At 43.1% G+C, this 18,503-nt stretch overlaps 1 protein-coding gene across 3 annotated transcripts in view; it reads right to left on the bottom strand.

Annotated features, from left to right (window-relative positions):
* LOC123503130 (putative inorganic phosphate cotransporter) overlaps positions 1–12,468 on the bottom strand; it is a 15,310-nt gene extending 2,842 nt beyond the window's left edge. The window contains exons 1-11 of one of the 3 annotated variants that reach the window (XM_045252630.1): positions 12,439–12,468; positions 10,914–11,037; positions 6,872–6,935; positions 6,344–6,511; positions 4,332–4,432; positions 3,137–3,286; positions 2,307–2,462; positions 1,663–1,750; positions 1,381–1,537; positions 801–1,038; positions 136–268 (exon numbers count right to left, since the gene is read on the bottom strand). In XM_045252630.1, coding sequence (XP_045108565.1) covers positions 136–268; positions 801–1,038; positions 1,381–1,537; positions 1,663–1,750; positions 2,307–2,462; positions 3,137–3,286; positions 4,332–4,432; positions 6,344–6,511; positions 6,872–6,911 — 1,231 coding nt within the window. In that variant the 5' untranslated portion in view covers positions 6,912–6,935; positions 10,914–11,037; positions 12,439–12,468. Of the gene's footprint in view, positions 1–135; positions 269–800; positions 1,039–1,380; positions 1,538–1,662; positions 1,751–2,306; positions 2,463–3,136; positions 3,287–4,331; positions 4,433–6,343; positions 6,512–6,871; positions 6,936–10,388; positions 10,411–10,913; positions 11,400–12,438 lie in introns of those variants that run through there. The other 2 variants (XM_045252631.1, XM_045252632.1) reach the window with 2 other exon arrangements.
* Positions 12,469–18,503: the final 6,035 nt, after the last annotated feature.

Below are 18,503 nucleotides of genomic sequence, written 5' to 3'. Positions count from 1 at the left end.
GACGATGAATGAAAGAAACGAAAGATAAAAAAATAAATCACATGAGAAAAGTTAGATAGTATTTATAACCTTGTCTCTCTCTTTCTTTCTCTCTCTCTCTCTCTCTCTCTCTCTCTCTCTCTCTCTCTCTCTCACCCACGACGCTGAAGGCTCTCCGTGCAGTGATCACCGTCAGTTTCCCTCTCGCCAGCAGACACTCCCCGGTGGAAGAAAACACAACGCCCCCGAGGTACCGTGCGAGGAAGGGCAGGGCGGAGAGGATGCCGTTCTGGGGGGCAGGAGATGGAGGATAAAGAGGAGGTTAGTAGGAGAGGAGAAAAAAAAAGGTGTATGGAAGGAAAATAGGTGTGTGGAAGTTGTAGGAGGAGGAGGAGGAGGAGGTGGAGGAGGAGGAGGAGGAGGAGGAGGAGGAGGAGGAGGAGGAGGAGGGAGTGTGGAAATACATGACAGAAAAAGATATGTGGGAGGGATGTGTAAAGGAAGAGTGAAGGAGTAACAGGGTGAGATGTTGGAGGGGTGAGAAAGAGAAGGATGAGGTAGCAACATAACAGGAAGAGGTGAAATAGGAGGAAGTAGAGGAAGAGGAAGAGGAAGAGGAAGAGGAAGAGGAAGAGGAGGAGGAGGAGGAGGAGGAGAAGACAAATATAACACTAATAATCATAATGTCAATATAGCTTTCAAACACACGATTTATGAATATGCATTAAACTTATAACCGGATTTATCTGTCTGTTCAACCACCCCTTCCTCCTCTCTCTCTCTCTCTCTCTCTCTCTCTCTCTCTCTCTCTCTCTGCTCACCTGGCTCAAGGATACACCAACCACGTTTTCTATATAGGTGGGCAGGTAGGAGAAGTAGACAGTGTAGCCAAAAGAGTTGCCGATCTCACCAGCTATGATGGCCCACACTGGGAGAGACTTAGCCAGGGACAGCCACGGCACAGACGCTGAAGGAGGTGACGAGAGACTCCAGTGGGATGACTCCTTAAGGTAGGTCTTTTTGGTGCCCTTGATGTACTTCAGTTCCTCTTGGGAGATCCTGCGATGGAGAAAAGAGGAAGGGAAGAAAATAAAAGTGTTAATTATGTCAACAGGAATTATAGAAGACCTTTGACCCCTTCAGTACCACGACGCGTCTTCATACTAATTCTGCTTACTATTTGGAGATTATATACAGCTTCAGAAACATATGTGAGGACTGAAATGGTGAAGATTCTGGCCATATAATCTTCTGACCTCCATAGACCTTTCTTAATGTCAATGAAATCGTCTAATCATAACCAAAATTAAGGATGAAAATGCGTCTCAGTACTGAAAGAGTAAAAAAAAAAAAAAACAGTGTAATTTCAACTAGAGTCTTTCAGTATAATTGTGGTCTTGCCTGGGGTGGTCTTTGGGGTCGTTATACATGCAGAAGTACCACAGAATGCACCAAGCGAGGGAAGAAGCACCAGTCACGTAGAAAACTGCCTCCCACCCCAGCATTTCGATCACGAAGCCACACAGAGTCATGGTGAAGGTGATGCTGATGTTGTTACCTGGAGAGATGAGAGAAAGAGCGATGGTGATGATGATAGTCGGAAAAAAAGATGGTGAGGGTGAGGAAGTGGAAGGGTGATAGTGATGGTGATGATGGTGAGCAAACGAGTCACGAGTTACTCACAAAACAAAACGAAGGCTATAAACTTAGCCTGCTCGAAGCGCGGAAACCAGCGAATCATCAGCGGGAAAGTGCAGGGGTAGGCAGCGCCCTGGGGAAGGAAGCGGTAGGGACGGTAACTAGCAGGAACACTTCAGCAGAGGATAAAGTTACAAATAAATGAATAGATAAAGAGATAGATAGATAGACAGACAGATAGAAGGACAGATAGATAGAGTGATAGAAAGATGGATAAAATAGACTGAGAGAGAGAGAGAGAGAGAGAGAGAGAGAGAGAGAGAGAGAGAGAGAGAGAGAGAGAGAGAGAGAGAGAGAGAGAGAGAGAGAGAGAGAGAGAGAGAGAGAGAGAGAGAGAATAAGAATAAAGTGATACTAACATTCGAAGTCACAAAGAGATCTGTGTTCATTTCAAGACTCACTCATAACGTCACAAAACACTCGAAACTCATAAAAATTACCCACAAACCCTCACAGATAGAGTTCAAGAGAGAAAAGAAAGAAGGAAAGAAAGAAACTATGAATAAAGCAACAGGAACATTATAGGAAACAAAAAGACATGTATCCATTTCAAAAACACTCATAACTCACAGAATTACCCACAAACCCTCACAACACTCTACCCATACACGCGTCACACTGAACCTCACCTGCATGAAGCCCTGAAGTGCCCTGAGGATGACGAGGGCGATGTAATGGAAGTTAGCAGTGAGGGGCGTTAGAACAGCCGCGATGCCCCCGGAGAGCACTGTGATGCCAAAGATAAGCTTAGCACCATATATTTCAGCTAGTCTTCCGCCGCCTACCTGCAAACGAGTGGTCAGGTAAGTTTAGAGTTTAAAGGGAGAAAAGGGAAAAGGAAAGGAGGAAAAGGAAAGGGGGAAGGGAAAAAAAGAAAAGAAGAAAATAAGGAAAAAGGGAAAAAGGATAAAGGAAAAGAAAACAATGTAGAAAAAAAAGGAAAATAGAGGAAAAAGAAAAAGAGACAATGTAGAAAGGAAAAGTGGAAAAAGAAAAGGGGAAACAGGAAAAGAGAAAGTCAATGTAGAAAAGAAGAAAAAAGAGGGAAAAAGAGAAAAGGGAGGGAAAAACAAGGAAAAAGAAAGACAATGGAGAAAAAAAAGAAGGAAAAGTCAAAGAAAAAATGAACTGAGTTTTTTTTTTTTTGTTACTGCTTGAAAAAGGAAAAAAAAGAAAGAAAACGGAAAACCTGCTTACTGATTTTCCTCACAATCTTTCCAACCTATAAGAAAAAAATAAATAAATAAATAAACTCTCACACATATCCACCAATCACGAAACAGAACGAAACCACGAAAAAACAACGAAAACTACTGAAAAACACGCATTATGTAAAAAAAAAATTCAAACTAAAACAACAAAAATAAATAAATAAAGAGCGTAAAAACATGAAAACACACAAATACACATACCCGTTTTCTTTCACCACTCGAAGGAAATTTTCAAGGGGGGGACTGACCTGGCTGATCCAATAGCCATAGAAGAAGGATCCAAGTACTTGTCCTTGAACCCACTCGTTCCAGTGCATCCTGTTCTCCTCCTCCTCTTCTCTAACCTCCTCCACCACCTTCACCACCTCCTCCACCACTTCTCCCACCAGCTGCTCCTCCTGTCAATAAATAAAGGCAAAAAGTAGAAGTTGGTTGATATTTCACTTTTGATGTTATGTATGAATAGTTACGTGGACGGGGAGAGAGAGAGAGAGAGAGAGAGAGAGAGAGAGAGAGAGAGAGAGAGAGAGAGAGAGAGAGAGAGAGAGAGATGAGGACAGGAATATAAAGACAATACCAGAATAGAAAAAAAGAAAGATAGGCAGAGAGACAGATACACCAACGGAGACAAAATGAGAAAGAAAGACAGACAGACAGACAGACAGAAATACAAACTAAAATATGCAGACACATACACAAAGACAGATAAACGAAAGGAAAGGAGGAAGAGAGGAAGACATGAGTGAAAGCAGAGTAAACATGAGACGATAAAAAGAGAGAAAAAGAGAAAAATAAAGAAATTTTCACCTGTAATGTAATATTCTCATGATATCAAAAGAAATAAGTAATGAATTGGTGGCGACAACTGTAATGGACTTGTATTTGTCGTAAAGAAACCCGAATTAATAGCACCAACACTTGAAAGGACACCAACATTCCAGCAGCACAGAGTAGTAGTAGTAGTAGTAGTAGTAGTAGTAGTAGTAGTAGTAGTAGTAGTAGTAGTAGTAGTAGTAGTAGTAGTAGTAGTAGTAGTAGTAGTAGTAGTAGTAGTAGTAGTAGTAGTAGTGATTAGGTAGAGTAGCCACTTTTACTCTCTCTCTCTCTCTCTCTCTCTCTCTCTCTCTCTCTCTCTCTCTCTCAATCCACCAATACACTTTTTTCCATCCTTTATTGTCTTTCTCCCACTGTCTTCACTCCTGCAGCCTTTCATTCCCTCTTTCATTCTCCTTTATCATCTTTTTTTACTCTCCAACCCCTGTGTATGTTCTCTCTCTCTCTCTCTCTCTCTCTCTCTCTCTCTCTCTCTCTCTCTCTCTCTCTCATGAGTTTTGCCAGCACAAGCATTTGCGGGGATCCCAGTCACTGTAGTCTATTAATCAATCAATCAGTAAACATTGATCTGTGTGAGTCATTTTCTCCCACTCATAACCACACTCTCACCATTCCCCACTCAATCGCGTCGACCAGCAGCGCCGGTGACACTGTTGTATTGTCACTCCCCGCCGCCTCTCCCAGCGCCGGGGTCACCAACATCCCGCCAGCTGAAATGGTGTTAATATAAAGACCTTAGCTTAACAAAACCGCATATAGGACACCTCGCAGCGCCATGCTTCGCCCTTGTCTTGCTTCGCCATTGCCTCCTCCTCCTTCTCCTTCCAGTACTGTTTTGACCAGCTCCTCTCCTCATTGTGTCTTCTGCGGGTTCCATGCCATAATCTGAATACGAGAGAGGTGATTCTTGGTTCCTCAGTTCCTGGTTCAAGTTCTGCCAGCCTTTTTATTTATCTATTTATTTGTGACTGTAGAATGCAATAGTGTGTGTGATGACCTGCGCCGCCATGAGTGGGGTGACCAGAAACAAGCTCTATACACGTTATTGGGTCAGGGAGTGTAAGTAAATGACACACACATGAGTCAATTGTATATTACTAGTATTCTCAAATGTTCTTTCCTTCTTGTAAACTCTGGAACTCCTTGTCTACTTTGGTATTTTTTTTTCTTCCTATAACTTAAATTCTTTCAACAGGGAATTTGTTTTTTTTTCAAATACATATATTCTAATTCTAGATGATACTTTCAATCTTCCTTTTTAGACTGGTAACTCAGTGGGCTTCACCTATTTATTTATTTATCTATTTACTTATTCATTTATTTTACTTATTTATTTATCTTTTGTTGCTCTTTTTTTTGCCCCTCACCAGTGTATTTACAAACACACACACACACACACACACACACACACACACACACACACACACACACACACACACACACACACAACAATAATCCATACTCTGGCGTGCAAATTATACTATTAATTTTATTTATTTACACGTTTTCTCAATTTTTTTTTCATATTTGAGGTGAGCGTAGAGTCGTGTTGTGTTCGGTGTGTGTAGCAACACTGTACCACGCCACTGTTATGTCTGTATCAATAGCATGTGTCGGATTGTGCCGTAGTGCCAGTGTTGAGGGCCAGCATGCCACACCCAGCACCACGCGGGGCCAGATGGGCGGTGTTCGCTTGTCTGTAAAGCATCTACAGGAAGTTTCCACATATCAATCCTTCAGTACCATGACGCGTTTACATATTCACTTTACTTACTAACTGGCGATTTTATACACCTTCAGAAACTCATGTGGGGATTATAAAATGAAGACTGAGGCCATTAATCTCCTACCCTTCATAGACTCTTCCTAATATTAATAAAATGGTCTAATCGTACACAAATCTCAAGGTAAAAATGTGTCCCAGCACTGAAGGGGTTAAAAAAGACCATATTCTGAATTCTACGCCGCATTTCTACTATTTTGAGATGGTTCTAGTAACAGTCCAGTTGAAGCTACACAGGTTCGTAAGGGTGCTTTTTATGGTTTTATGGTTCTAGTGACAGGTTGACAAGATTTCTGCATTATGGAAAGGAGAGTGTCTAGAGAAACTGGGTAACTGTTAGTGTCTATGAATACGATAATGAACTGTTGCTTGTCTATGTGTGTGTGTGTGTGTGTGTGTGTGTGTGTGTGTGTGTGTGTGTGTGTGTGTGTGTGTGTGTGTGTGTGTGTGTGTGTGTGTGTGTGTGTGTGTGTGTGTGTGTGTGTGTGTGTGTGTGTGTTAGAATGAATGTCCTTACAATTACATGCAGATGTATATACAGATATCTATACTGACTAAGATTTGTTACACACACACACACACACACACACACACACACACACACACACACACACACACACACACACGAGCATTGATTCCCTTCTACACTCTTACCACCTTTTATCATATCGTCCACTTCTTCCACCTTCCTTCATCCACCCGTTCCCTTCTCCCACCCTCCTCCAAACCTTCCATCCATCTCTCATCCTTCACCTCTCCCTCACCATCACCATCCTTCCTTTTATCCTTCATCTCTTCTTGCCCCACTTGTCCTTCGCCTCCCGCTGTCTAGTCTTACCTGGCGTGGCGTTGAGTGCCTGACAGTGTGCCTGGATGGTTGTGGCGGTGGTGGTGTTGCGGTGTACCATGCCCACAATAGCGACGGACAAGTTGACGCGCACCATAAACACATTCACCAGTCCCAGCATCGTTAGCAGCGCCACTCCTATACGTGCAGGGAACCACTCTGGAATGGTGACGGTAAAGTAGGTGGTAGTGTGTGTGTGTGTGTGTGTGTGTGTGTGTGTGTGTGTGTGTGTGTGTGTGTGTGTGTGTGTGTGTGTGTGTGTGTGTGTGTGTGTGTGTGTGTGTGTGTGTGTGTGTGTATGTCCTTTTCCTGTTCCTCTTCCCTTAGTATGTCCTTTTTTTCTCCTTTTTTTTCTATGAGTACATTCTTTTCATTTATTTTTTTCTACTACATACTTTTTTATCAGTTTTTCTGTATGTATGTGTGTGTGTGTGTGTGTGTGTGTGTGTGTGTGTGTGTGTGTGTGTGTGTGTGTGTGTGTGTGTGTGTGTGTGTGTGTGTGTGCATGCGTGCGCTTACCCATACGCAGGAAATCGTTTAAGGACGTGCACCTCACCATCTCTGTGTCGTTTCTACTTCACTCCTGTAGAAGAAAAAGACTGATTGTTATTAATGAAACACCTGCAAACTAATCAAGACAGGTACGATTACATAATGTTGTCAAAGAGTTAAGTACTTCGTGAGTGACCAACAAAAACATGAAAAATTGAAACACAGGTCATTATGAAATTAAATGATAGAGATAAATAAAATAACAGAAAGATTGAAAATAAAAGCGACAGACAACAACATCCATCACACAAGCAGAGTCCTGGCAGTGATATACAGTTATCTCTTCAGCTTCTCCTGTATCTTGGCCATCACGCAACGTCAGACCCCGATGCAGATCACACCCTGACCACGCTCATGTAAAATGTAACACAAACACACGTTATCTAGCCCCACACCGCCTCTCTACCGCTCTCGCACCACCTCCGCACCGCCCTCGCCACACACACACACACACACACACACACACACACACATACATACTGCTCTGTCTCGTATTATGTAACGCTTTTATTTTTTTTTTTATGTAAGAAGGGTGAACAGGCCAAGGGAAGCAAAAGGGATCAAACAGGAAGGCCCACTTAGATGCCAGTCCCCGAACAGAGCCGAAAGAATTAACCAAAAGAATGGGATAAATGTGTTGAAACCTCTCACCACAACACTCTTCAAAGGCCACGAAGATGATTAGCCGGGTTAGGTTAGGTTAGATTAGACTAAGTTAGGTTCTCAAGCATTTTTTTTTTTATTAATGCTCGTAAGTCAGAACCATAACAGATCCTTATAAAAGATCCGTGTTACTTCAAGTCTACAGCCTCTAAGATGTGGTGGAAGCGCAGCGAAGTGTTTCAGAATACGATGCTTTCTTTCTCTGCTTAACTCCTTCACGTCTACGCCTGTCACTCCACACGCTAGGATTGGCACTGATTCAAAGGTGTTTCCTCAGCGGAGAGCAGTAACCTCCTGACCGCAGTGAGTAAGAGACCGAAGCATACACACACACACACACACACACACACACACACACACACACACACACACACACACACACACACACACACACACACACATGGCTAAATTCAAAACCACCTTTTCCTATCCTGCCTCCCCTCCCACCTCCCATATTCACCTCCCCCTGGACAGTTCTCATAGTAATAGACGCCTGTACAGTTTACGAGTACAAATAAGATTACGAAGCTCAGTTTTCAGGTGTCTTATGAACGAGTCAGGAAAGAAAATACGAATAGCAGGAAGAATTTATGCTGATTGACTGACTGGATCGATTAGTGAATAACTGATTAATACATTGATTGACTGTTTACTGACTGTAAGATCGAATGACAAATCAACTGACTGACTGATTGACTGACTGGATTGATAAGCGAGTAACTGATTAATACATTGATTGACTGTTTATTGACTGTACGTTTGACTGACTAATTGACTGACTGACTGACTGACGGACGGCAGTGGCGGTCGTTATATAATTGTCACTTCACTCATTTTTCATTCACAGATCATTTTTGTAAACAGTGACACGCTACACGAAACCAATAATAATGGTATAGATAATTACAGGTGTCCAATTAAGAGAGAGAGAGAGAGAGAGAGAGAGAGAGAGAGAGAGAGAGAGAGAGAGAGAGAGAGAGGAGGGTAAGAGCCAGAAATAACACTTACCTACGACACGAACTTACATGTAAAGTAGCGCGCGCACACACACACACACACACACACACACGACCCGGTAGCTCAGTGGTTAGAGCGCTGGCTTCACAATCCAGATGACCGGGGTTCGATTCCCCGGCCGGGTGGAGATATTTGGGTGTGTCTCCTTTCACGTGTAGCCCCTGTTCACCTAGCAGTGAGTAGGTATGGGATGTAAATCGAGGAGTTGTGACCTTGTTGTCCCGGTGTGTGGTGTGTGCCTGGTCTCAGGCCTATCCGAAGATCGGAAACAATGAGCGTCTGGCTGTCTCGTCAGAGACTGCAGCAGATCAAACAGTGAATTACACATATAATGCTTTTCTGCGGCTATAGAATATGAGGAATGAGTCTGCGTTGTTGATGACCGAGGAACAATGCACCAAGGGATAAAAGCAACAAATATTTAACTCCTATTGCCAAGTAGACCAAGGCACTGCAAATTGAGGTGTGGAAAAAAAAAAAAAAAGCAGGAAAGAAACGGGCTGGTAAACACTCATAAACCTCAAGGGAGGCTAGAGAGACGAGCCAAACCGACGATATATTTGTACAGTGAACGAAAATAGAATAGCTTTGAGTCACGACACTCAGGACAGTCATACGCTGAGGAGCCCCAGACACAACACCACCTATGCCACTTACATCAAAATAGTGAACCCTGAAATTAAACAGATCTACATCTACCACCTACCACCTCCACCACCTACTACTACTAACGCCATCAGCACATCCCTACCTTCCCCTCCCTATCGCTAAAATAATCTCTTTACTTTTTACAAAACTGGGAGGAGCTGAAGACACAAGCAGATAAACAAACAATAATCTTAAGCAACTGCAATGTCCTTCTACTTGCCACCATTGCATTTATCTCAGATAAACCCTGGAACTTCCTGCCTGTTTCTGTGTTTCCAACTTCCTATGACTTCACGTCATTTGAAAGGGAGGTTTCAAGACATTTATTATTATTATTTTTTTTTTTGGCTAACTCTCTCGGAACTATTTTTTATGTCCTGGCCTATAGCACCTGTAGGTAACCTGAAGAGTATTGGAAGCGCTTTTAAGCTTCCACCCAGTAGTGGCGCAGGCAATTTTATTTATAGTGGTAACCATATTGGGGTCCATATCACATGGGCCACCTAAGCGTATTTTTGGTGTAAGCACCTAAAACCTGGGTATCATGGTGGCATGTAGATAACTTTAAACCACTTGACAAATGGCAAAGCTTCAAGGCCGTACTTGGTGGGATTCGAACTACGCGTGGACGTCTGCCCGATCCCACGCCCATCACCTTATCCACTATGAATAAATAACTAAGCAAATACATATATACACATGAAGGTAGGCAGAAACATAGACAAATAGATAGACAGCTTGACAAAAACAGAGATGATAATGAAATGTCATTGTATCCTTAAACCAACAAAACTTGACGTTGATGTGACTTCTATTGTTCTCTACGGCCTTGGAACCTTTATCCACCAATCATTCCCACCATTAAGTCTAAGGTTCTCCATTGACTCGTGATTGATGTGTCTAGCCCAGTACAGTGCACTAATATTCTTCCGATAATAGAAGCAGCAAATGAATTAAACGTGACAGTGATGATAGAAAACGTGATTGGTCAAGACGAGGTGAAACGCATTGCCCCATTTACTAAAAAATTAGAATATATTGTATGTATAAAAGAAGAAGAAAGAATCATGAAAAAGAAAGGGAAGCTGTAAGAAGTCGTTAGTCCAACACTTGCCAGTGATATTGGAATAAAGCCCACAAAACAATCATAACTTACGAGGCTCGCTGAGCTGAACCTTGGCACGAGATTGCGCACTGTTTATATTCAAGTGACATGCTGATGGTTTACGGCATGTCACGCGCCTGCCAGCACTTCCCACTCCTACGCTGCGGCAAGGAACTATTTAATGCACTTCCCCATTCATGTTAGACTCTCATTCCGTCAACGCAACTCAATCACTACTCACCACGCAACTCAACCTCAGGGATAGCTACTCAAGCCCAGGCGTAGAATGCGGGCCGGCGTCCCCAGCACTGTAATGGGAGTTGTCACGCAAAAGAAATGTAAAGAAAACGTTAATCGACATTTTCCAGCTTGTCGCAAAACCACAATTCGCCTTAGCTTGAGGAAAGAGACATTTTTTTTAAACCACCTTTCCTTCGTCACGTAAGATATGAAGAGAAGTTTCTTCAGTGCTCCCATTCTTCTTCTTCCCACGAGGCAAGACTGGAGCTCACCTGAGAACACGTGCAGAGGCGCTAATGCTAAGTGTGAAGGCGGCAGAGCACCACTGACCCTTACCTTCCACCTGAACGTCGAGGTGGGAACTGCGGTAGCGAATTCTGATCTTCTCTACTCTCTTCGCTTCGCCATGCACTGCCACCAACCACTGCCAAGCTGGTGTGTATGGTGGTGAACGGCACTCCTGTTAGTCCGCGGGAGATAAGGTTAATGAGGCCAAATAAAATGTAGACACTTTTACTGAGATCGTGCACGCTATCAGAAGTAATGTGTGCTGGGATATTAATCTGCTGGGGTCATCATGTGAAATACTGCATTCATAAGTACATACTATTATTTTTATTATTATCATTACTATCATTACCATTATTATAACAATTAAAAAATGTCATCATCATTAATTAAGTCTGACTCACACACGCAGGGAGGTCACAAGTGTCACAAATGCTCCACATGTGTGTCAATAACAAATGGGTTGTCACCCGACGTGGTCATGAGTGAGAATCTCAGATTATAAATTCATTTTATTAAAGTAACACTTCACCACGCCACGGCACAACTCCATTTGCATTAAGGCAATCTTGAGGTGGTAAGAGTGGAACCCACCCTTATATGTGAAGTATATATTCCATGCATGGACGGATGAAGCCCCTGTGCAGTCAGCAGCTGGAGGTCGGGCGATGTGAGAAAAAAAATGGTGGAGACGATTCAGAATGCCAAACTTCATAGAAGATGTTTAGGCCAGAGATGAGACGTGAAGTTCCAGTTTACATTAAAAGTAAAGGGTAGACCGAGGATGTAGAAGAGACAGTTGAGTCTCTCTCTCTCTCTCTCTCTCTCTCTCTCTCTCTCTCTCTCTCTCTCTCTCTCTCTCTCTCTCTCTCTCTTACTTTACACACATCTTAGCTTTTTTTCTTTTTTTTTCTATTTTGCACATCCTTTTCACCATTATTGACCAATATTAATTTCTGGCCTGTTAAGTCACCAAGTTATTTCATTGTGTCTCCTCCCACCTTTCCTATTCCCTCCCTCATTCCTTCTTCCATGCTGAACATTATTTCGGAGTTCGTTGCAGGTTGCAATCGTGCTATTCTAAGTGAAGACTTATTCTTACTGCAGGTAATATATTATACGGTATTGTATTTTCTAATTTTAATTAATCTAAGATTAATTACACCACTTTCAAAGATTTCTCATAATGTCACACAAATTCAATCAATGCCCTTAGAAATGTTAAGCTCATCTCCGTAAATCCTTATCTCCGTAAATCCTTCATCAATGTTAATCACATACAAATAAATCCACAAACATTAGGTGCCAATTTCACAGCTGATGCATCTCAATATCAACTCAATGCTTGACTTCTATAAATGCCCATATAATGTATACACCACAATATATCATATGTAATTATCTCCTCAATATGATATATCTTAATGCATCAACTGTGGAAATTGCACTACACATACATAAAATCTTAATATAACATCCTAATAAATACACATCCTATATTTGTTTCCTCCTTTCACTTAAATGACATAAACATTGTCTTAGACTGCATTAACAACTATAGAGCTTTACTCACTAATACAAGAAAGAGTCTGTCCATGACTCAAATGTTTCTTCTCCTCCTCTCGGCCACTGCCTTCTGCTTTCTCCTCTCGTTTCTGCCAAGATTCTAGAGTCTTCTTGCTGGTTTCTGCTTATTTTAAATACTCAAGGTTTCGTACCTTTTCTCCACGCCCATTTTACCATCTACCATTCAGAGATCAGACATGTGGAGGTCCACGTGTGACAATGTAAGGACGAGAACACATACGAAGGTAATGTAGAAACAACCTTAAACGTAGTATACACAACATTGCCTTACTGGTGTTTCATAGGCTCAACTTTTCCCTAGTCTCATAGCACGTTCACCATTGGTCTAAACATGAAATACTGCTTGTTCATTGGCCATTTAAAACCACCAATCCTGTTTAACTACACGTGGGGAAACACGTGTTGACTGTACTACTCTCCAACATCGTAAACAAAGTATTTTGTCTTGGGCGTTTGCTTGGGTCTGCGTACAATCTGATACCTGGCCTCCCACTCTCTTGTTAATGGTTGGCCTCCCACTCTCGTGTTAATGGTTTCCTGACACAGGATATCCTGACCCGATTTCGCCTCGATTCGCAGCAGGGTCCCTTTTACAATTCTCCCGTAGACGTGATTATTTACATCCTTGTGTGTTCTTCCACTGCTGCATCACGCTATGTCCCACCAGGCTGTGGCATGCCAGGTTATGACAATTACAACAGATTTCTCATTACTCTCATTCCCGGCCTTCCTATCATTTTATTTCTCTTCCTTTTGTTCTTTCATTGGACAGTTTACCTGCTCCATTTCTACAAACCATTAAGATCAAAATAAGAGAAGAGAAAATAAGAGCAATTTGTCACGACGATGTTAGCCAATACGTACATTGACAACACGGAAACTCAAAAGAAACTTAAAGCAATATTTTTCACTATTGATTTTATACGGCAGGGTTTCTCAATTGGTTTTATCGGCAGTGACCCCGTCCAAGGTCATTTGAATTCTTGTGCCCCACCCCCCTAACTTACTACATCTTCGAAAGTTAATTGCGTCACATCACCTTCACTCATCAACCTTCCTGAGTCCTAACGCGTGCAATACAAGAACCATGTACAGTACATACACGAACGTGTTTTAACAGTGTGACTCAATCGTTAGCGCTGCTTTATATTAACTTGTAGGCATGAAAAACACATACTGTGGGGAAAAAAGTCAGATTAAGGCTGTCTTTTTTCAGGAAAATTAAAGAACAAAATGACCAAAATGGGACAATGTCCGTAGAAAGATAAACTCAGCAACCTGGATTCAGTGTTGCCAACTCAAGGAAAGTGAATGTTACCAGGATTTCAGCAAAAAGACGCTTAAGTCGCTAAATGAAGCAGTAGAACTCCTGACAAGAAAACAACATGAAGCAAATATGAAAATATTAAGCTTATATGAGCAACGCAAGCTTAGGAAGTTCTGTGGTCCCCTGTGATCACGCTGAGAGACCCTGTAGGCAGGGCCGTTTCTAGCTATAGGCGGACAAGGCGATTGCCTAGGGCCCCAAGCCACCAGGGGGCCCCCTGAGTAGCTTGGAAAATTAAAATTTCCTAAGTCACCCAGGGGCTCCGACGAAAAATTGAAATCTAGGGGCCCCCCAAACAGCATCTTGCCTAGGGCCCCCACAAAGCTAGAAACGGCCCTGCCTGTAGGTAATATACGGTACCTCTGAATATGCGGTACTTGAAATTTTTCTTAAGTTACTCCTGCAACAGTTGCATTCTCTCACACCAGCCTGTTCTCTTCAGGGGTAACTATTTATCTAATGTTGCTCTGTCTTCGTGCTCCTCCTCTTCTCCTTCACTCTTTTTTCGTCTCTTCTTCCTCCTTGTTCTCATTTTTTTTTGCTCTTTCTACTGCTCCTCTTCTTCATCATCATCATCATCATCATCATCATCATCATCATAATAATAATAATAATAAATTAATAATAAATGAATAAATAATAATAATAATAATAATGATAATAATAATAATAATAATAATAATAATAATAATAACGCAATACACATTTACCTACAGACTTAACCTGATCATCCACATCATCCGTCAGTACCTTCGTCACTGCCTCCCTGCGCCCTTCTTGTGGTGGTCAAGTCTTGCAGTGTCGCTAGAACAGTGTAGGCTACTTTTTTTTTTTTTTTTTTATTTATACCATGTGGGCTTTTCACGGGAATTTCTGGGCTAAAGGGGATAGTCCTTTAGGGTACCTCCTATCTCAAAGCCCACCTGCTAGGAAACCGTTGCCCCGAGTGAGGAAGCCCAACCTACACTCGGACCGTGGACAGGATTCGAACCCGTGCGCTTGGAGACCCCTCGGACCCTAAAGCACGCATGGTTCCACTGTACCACTTATCAGAGTTAGGCGATGGGACCAAGGATTCTAGGGAGGATATACGGGTTCAATGGGCGGGCTGGAGGAATTGAATACGGAACCTCGCTTCTAACAGATGCCGCACGGGTCGCAGGTAATAAGGGGGTGAGGGATGGGGGGGTCCATCAGCAGGGGAGGATGAGCGCCGTTACGAGGGTAGCAAATTATACTTGGGTTTTCTGGATATAGAGAAAGCATATGACAGGGTGAATAGAAGAATGTTAGGCAGAGTCTTAGAAAAGATTGGACTGAGTTCAAAGATAGTTAGCATAGTGCAAAGTATGTATGTGGACACAAGGGCTAGATATAGACTAGGAGACATAGAAACAGACTGGGTAAAGAGTGAGAGAGGAGTCAGGCAGGGTTGTATTTTGTCACCAGCCCTCTTCAGTTTATGTACAGAAGAACTGGCTGCCAGAATGAGAAGGATGAATGCAGGAGTAAAGGTGAGGAATGATAGGGTATGTGTGCTCTTGTATGCAGATGATGTGGTTGTCATGAGTGAATCAGCAGAGGAGCTCCAAAGTCTCCTGGATGTTGTAGATGGCTATGGAAGAGACTTTGGGGTGAGATTCAGCAGTGAGAAGAGCAAGGTGATGGTTGTGAATAGGTCAGATGATGAAAGAAACTTGGTGTGGAGACTGGGAGAAAATGAGGTGCAACAGGCTGAGGAATACAAGTATCTGGGGATGTGGATGAGTCCATATGGCTGTGTGAAAGCAAAGAATGAAAAGATGAGTTTGGTGAACCAGTGGGTGGGTCGGCTAGGAAGTGCAGCAAGGATGAGAGCCAGCAAGTATGATGTGCTGCGAGAAGTTTGGAAGAGCGTGGCTGTTCCAAGCATCATGTATGGTATGGATGTGATGACGTGGAATGAAAGTGAATTAGAGAAGCTAGAAATAGGACAGAACAGAGTAGCAAGAATGGCTCTAAATGCACCAGGGTATGCAGCAATAGAGGCATTAAGGGGAGACATGGGATGGAGTACCTTCAGAGAGAGGCATGTGAAGGCAACACTGAGATTCAAGGCTAGGCTAGAACGAATGAATGATGCAAGAATAGTTAGGAAGGTGTTTCTATGGAATGTTAGGAATAGCAGGTGGGGGAAGAAGTGTGTCAGGATGGTAGTGAAGAGTGGTCTGGAAACTAGTTGGGCGTTCCAGCGAGTTGAGGGAAGCATGTTGAGAGTGACTGGAGCATGATTGTTGGAAATGGAGAGGGCCCAGACTGGGATGTAAGGAAGTGGAAGAGAGAGATAGACAGAAGGGTGAAGTGTATTGGACTGAGCGAATGGAGGACTAGGATGGAACAAAAGAGTACTCTGGAGTGGTATAGGGAGAAAGAGGCCCCAATGTATGAAAAGTGGTATGATGGCAGCCTGGGGGGTGACCTCCTCTTCCGAGCTAGGGCACAGTGCATGAATGTGAATGCAAGGAGTTACAGATGGTCAGAGTCCCGCAGCAAAGTGTGCCAGATGTGTGACATGGGAGAGGACGAGACGGTGGAGCATGTGATGCTGGAGTGTGTGAAGTATGCCAGAGACAGAAATGAGATGATGCAAGTGGTGCTGAGGGAACTGGGGGATGCCAGGGTGGAGAAGACTGGAAGGGAATGGATGGTGTTGCTGCTGGGACTGTATGGAGACACGAGTGAAAGGATGATAGAAGCTGTCAAGGAGTTCCTGGAGAGAATGTGGAATGCCAGATGCAGCAGGGATTAGTAGCATTAAGGATGGTGTCTGGTTTAGGTTCTTGCCGCCTTTTTTTTCTTTTTATCCCTTACAGGAGCTGCCGATACTAAGTCCTGCCTCAGGAGAAATCCTGGGACACCTATAGAATCAAGATCAAGATCAAGACAAGATTCAAACAGTCAGTCAGTCACGGGAAGGAGCGCAAGGCACGTCAACCATTGCGTTGCCCGCCTCCGCCTGGGCCACACCACGCTCAGTGCTCACTTGCATCGCCTACGTCTGTTTTGTGACCACTTCTGCCCTTGGTGTAGGACTATCCCTGAGGCCATGGAACATTTCCTGCTTCAATGCCCACGCCTCCTCTCTCAACATACTGCATTACGCTCCTGGCTATCACAACACTCAACCTGCCCATCCTCCTGGCGGCCTCAGACTACCCCAGGGCTCATAAGGAACCACAGATTTTCGTGGCCTCTTTTGAATCCTTATGAGCCCAGGGGTAGTCCTGTGTGGGTATCACAGGCGTGGTAGCTGGCCGGTCTTCCTCAAGAAGGCACTAGTAAGGCGAAGGACAGCAGGTTGCCAGGAGGGGTGGACGCCTGAGGCCGCCAAGAGGATGGGCAGGTCGAGTGTTGTGATGGCCAGGCCGGAGAGCCAGGAGCGTAATGCAGTATGTTGAGAGAGGAGGCGTGGGCATTGAAGTAGGAAATGTTCCATGGTCTCAGGGGTAGTCCTACACCAAGGGCAGAAGGGGTCACGTGACAGTCGACGTATGCGATGCAAGTAAGGAGTATGGTGTGGCCCAGGCGGAGGCGAGCAGAAAACGATATATATATATATATATATATATATATATATATATATATATATATATATATATATATATATATATATATATAAACATGTTTTATTTGCCTTATAAGTTAATAACCACGAGAGAATGCAGGGAAAAATAGGGAGGGAATGGGTGGAGGAAGCATGGGAGAAATTTTAAGTTACTTTTAATAACGTTTTGTATGAAAGTACTCGCTTCCAACAGATGGCAGCACCGTCGCTGTCCTCCAAACTTTAACCCCACACCAAAACTTCCTCTCTGTATATTCCTTGGATGGGACCCAGCAAAACCCGACACTGTGGTCCATATACAGAAAGACTTTGCTCTCTAACACCTCAAGGATGATTAGAGGGATTTTCAAGAGTATTTATCCAGTAAATAATGTAGAAATCTTGTCGCTTTGTCTCTAGAACCGTAAAAACACACTTAAAACGGCTTGCTCTCTCACTACGACTATTTTCCAAGGCTACAGGGATGATTAGCGGGATTTTCAAGAGTGTATCTCACGTTAATGCAGAAATCTTGCCGCTCTGTCTCTAGAACCGTAAAAACGCACTTAAAACGCTTTGCTTTCTCACCACGTACGACTAATTTCCAATGCCACAAGGGTGATCAGCGGGGTTTTCCAGTGTGTTTCTCCAGTTCATAATGTAAAAATCTTGTCGCTCTTCCTCTAGAATCATAAAAAACACTTAGTTAATGCCTTTATAAAATGTACGTAAAGCACAGAAGTGTTTAAGAATGTAAACCTGTGAAAGACAAAGCATTCAGGAACAAGTACAGCAAGTGGACGAAGAGAGGAAAGAGTAGAACATTACACAGTGGAAAGAACACTGTAAAAGTCACCTAACAAACACAATGATAATATTTAAGAAAGCTACTGAAAATATATTTGATCTTTAGTACAATATCCTTATCGCCATCCTTATAACAAACAACACAAACTCAGTGAAAATTTAATATCTGCACAATGTACTATTCTCTCTCTCTCTCTCTCTCTCTCTCTCTCTCTCTCTCTCTCTCTCTCTCTCTCTCTCTCTCAGGCAGGTGCAATACATAACGGAGGGAGGCATTAAGGGAGGAAGACTTGAGAGCTCTCCTCCTCCTCCTCCTCCTCCTCCTCCTCCTCCT

Source organism: Portunus trituberculatus, chromosome 13 (assembly GCF_017591435.1).
Source record: "Portunus trituberculatus isolate SZX2019 chromosome 13, ASM1759143v1, whole genome shotgun sequence".
Classification (NCBI taxonomy): Eukaryota; Metazoa; Arthropoda; class Malacostraca; order Decapoda; family Portunidae; genus Portunus; species Portunus trituberculatus.
Note: the sequence above shows the minus strand (reverse complement) of the source record. Positions and strands in the feature narration are given on the sequence as shown.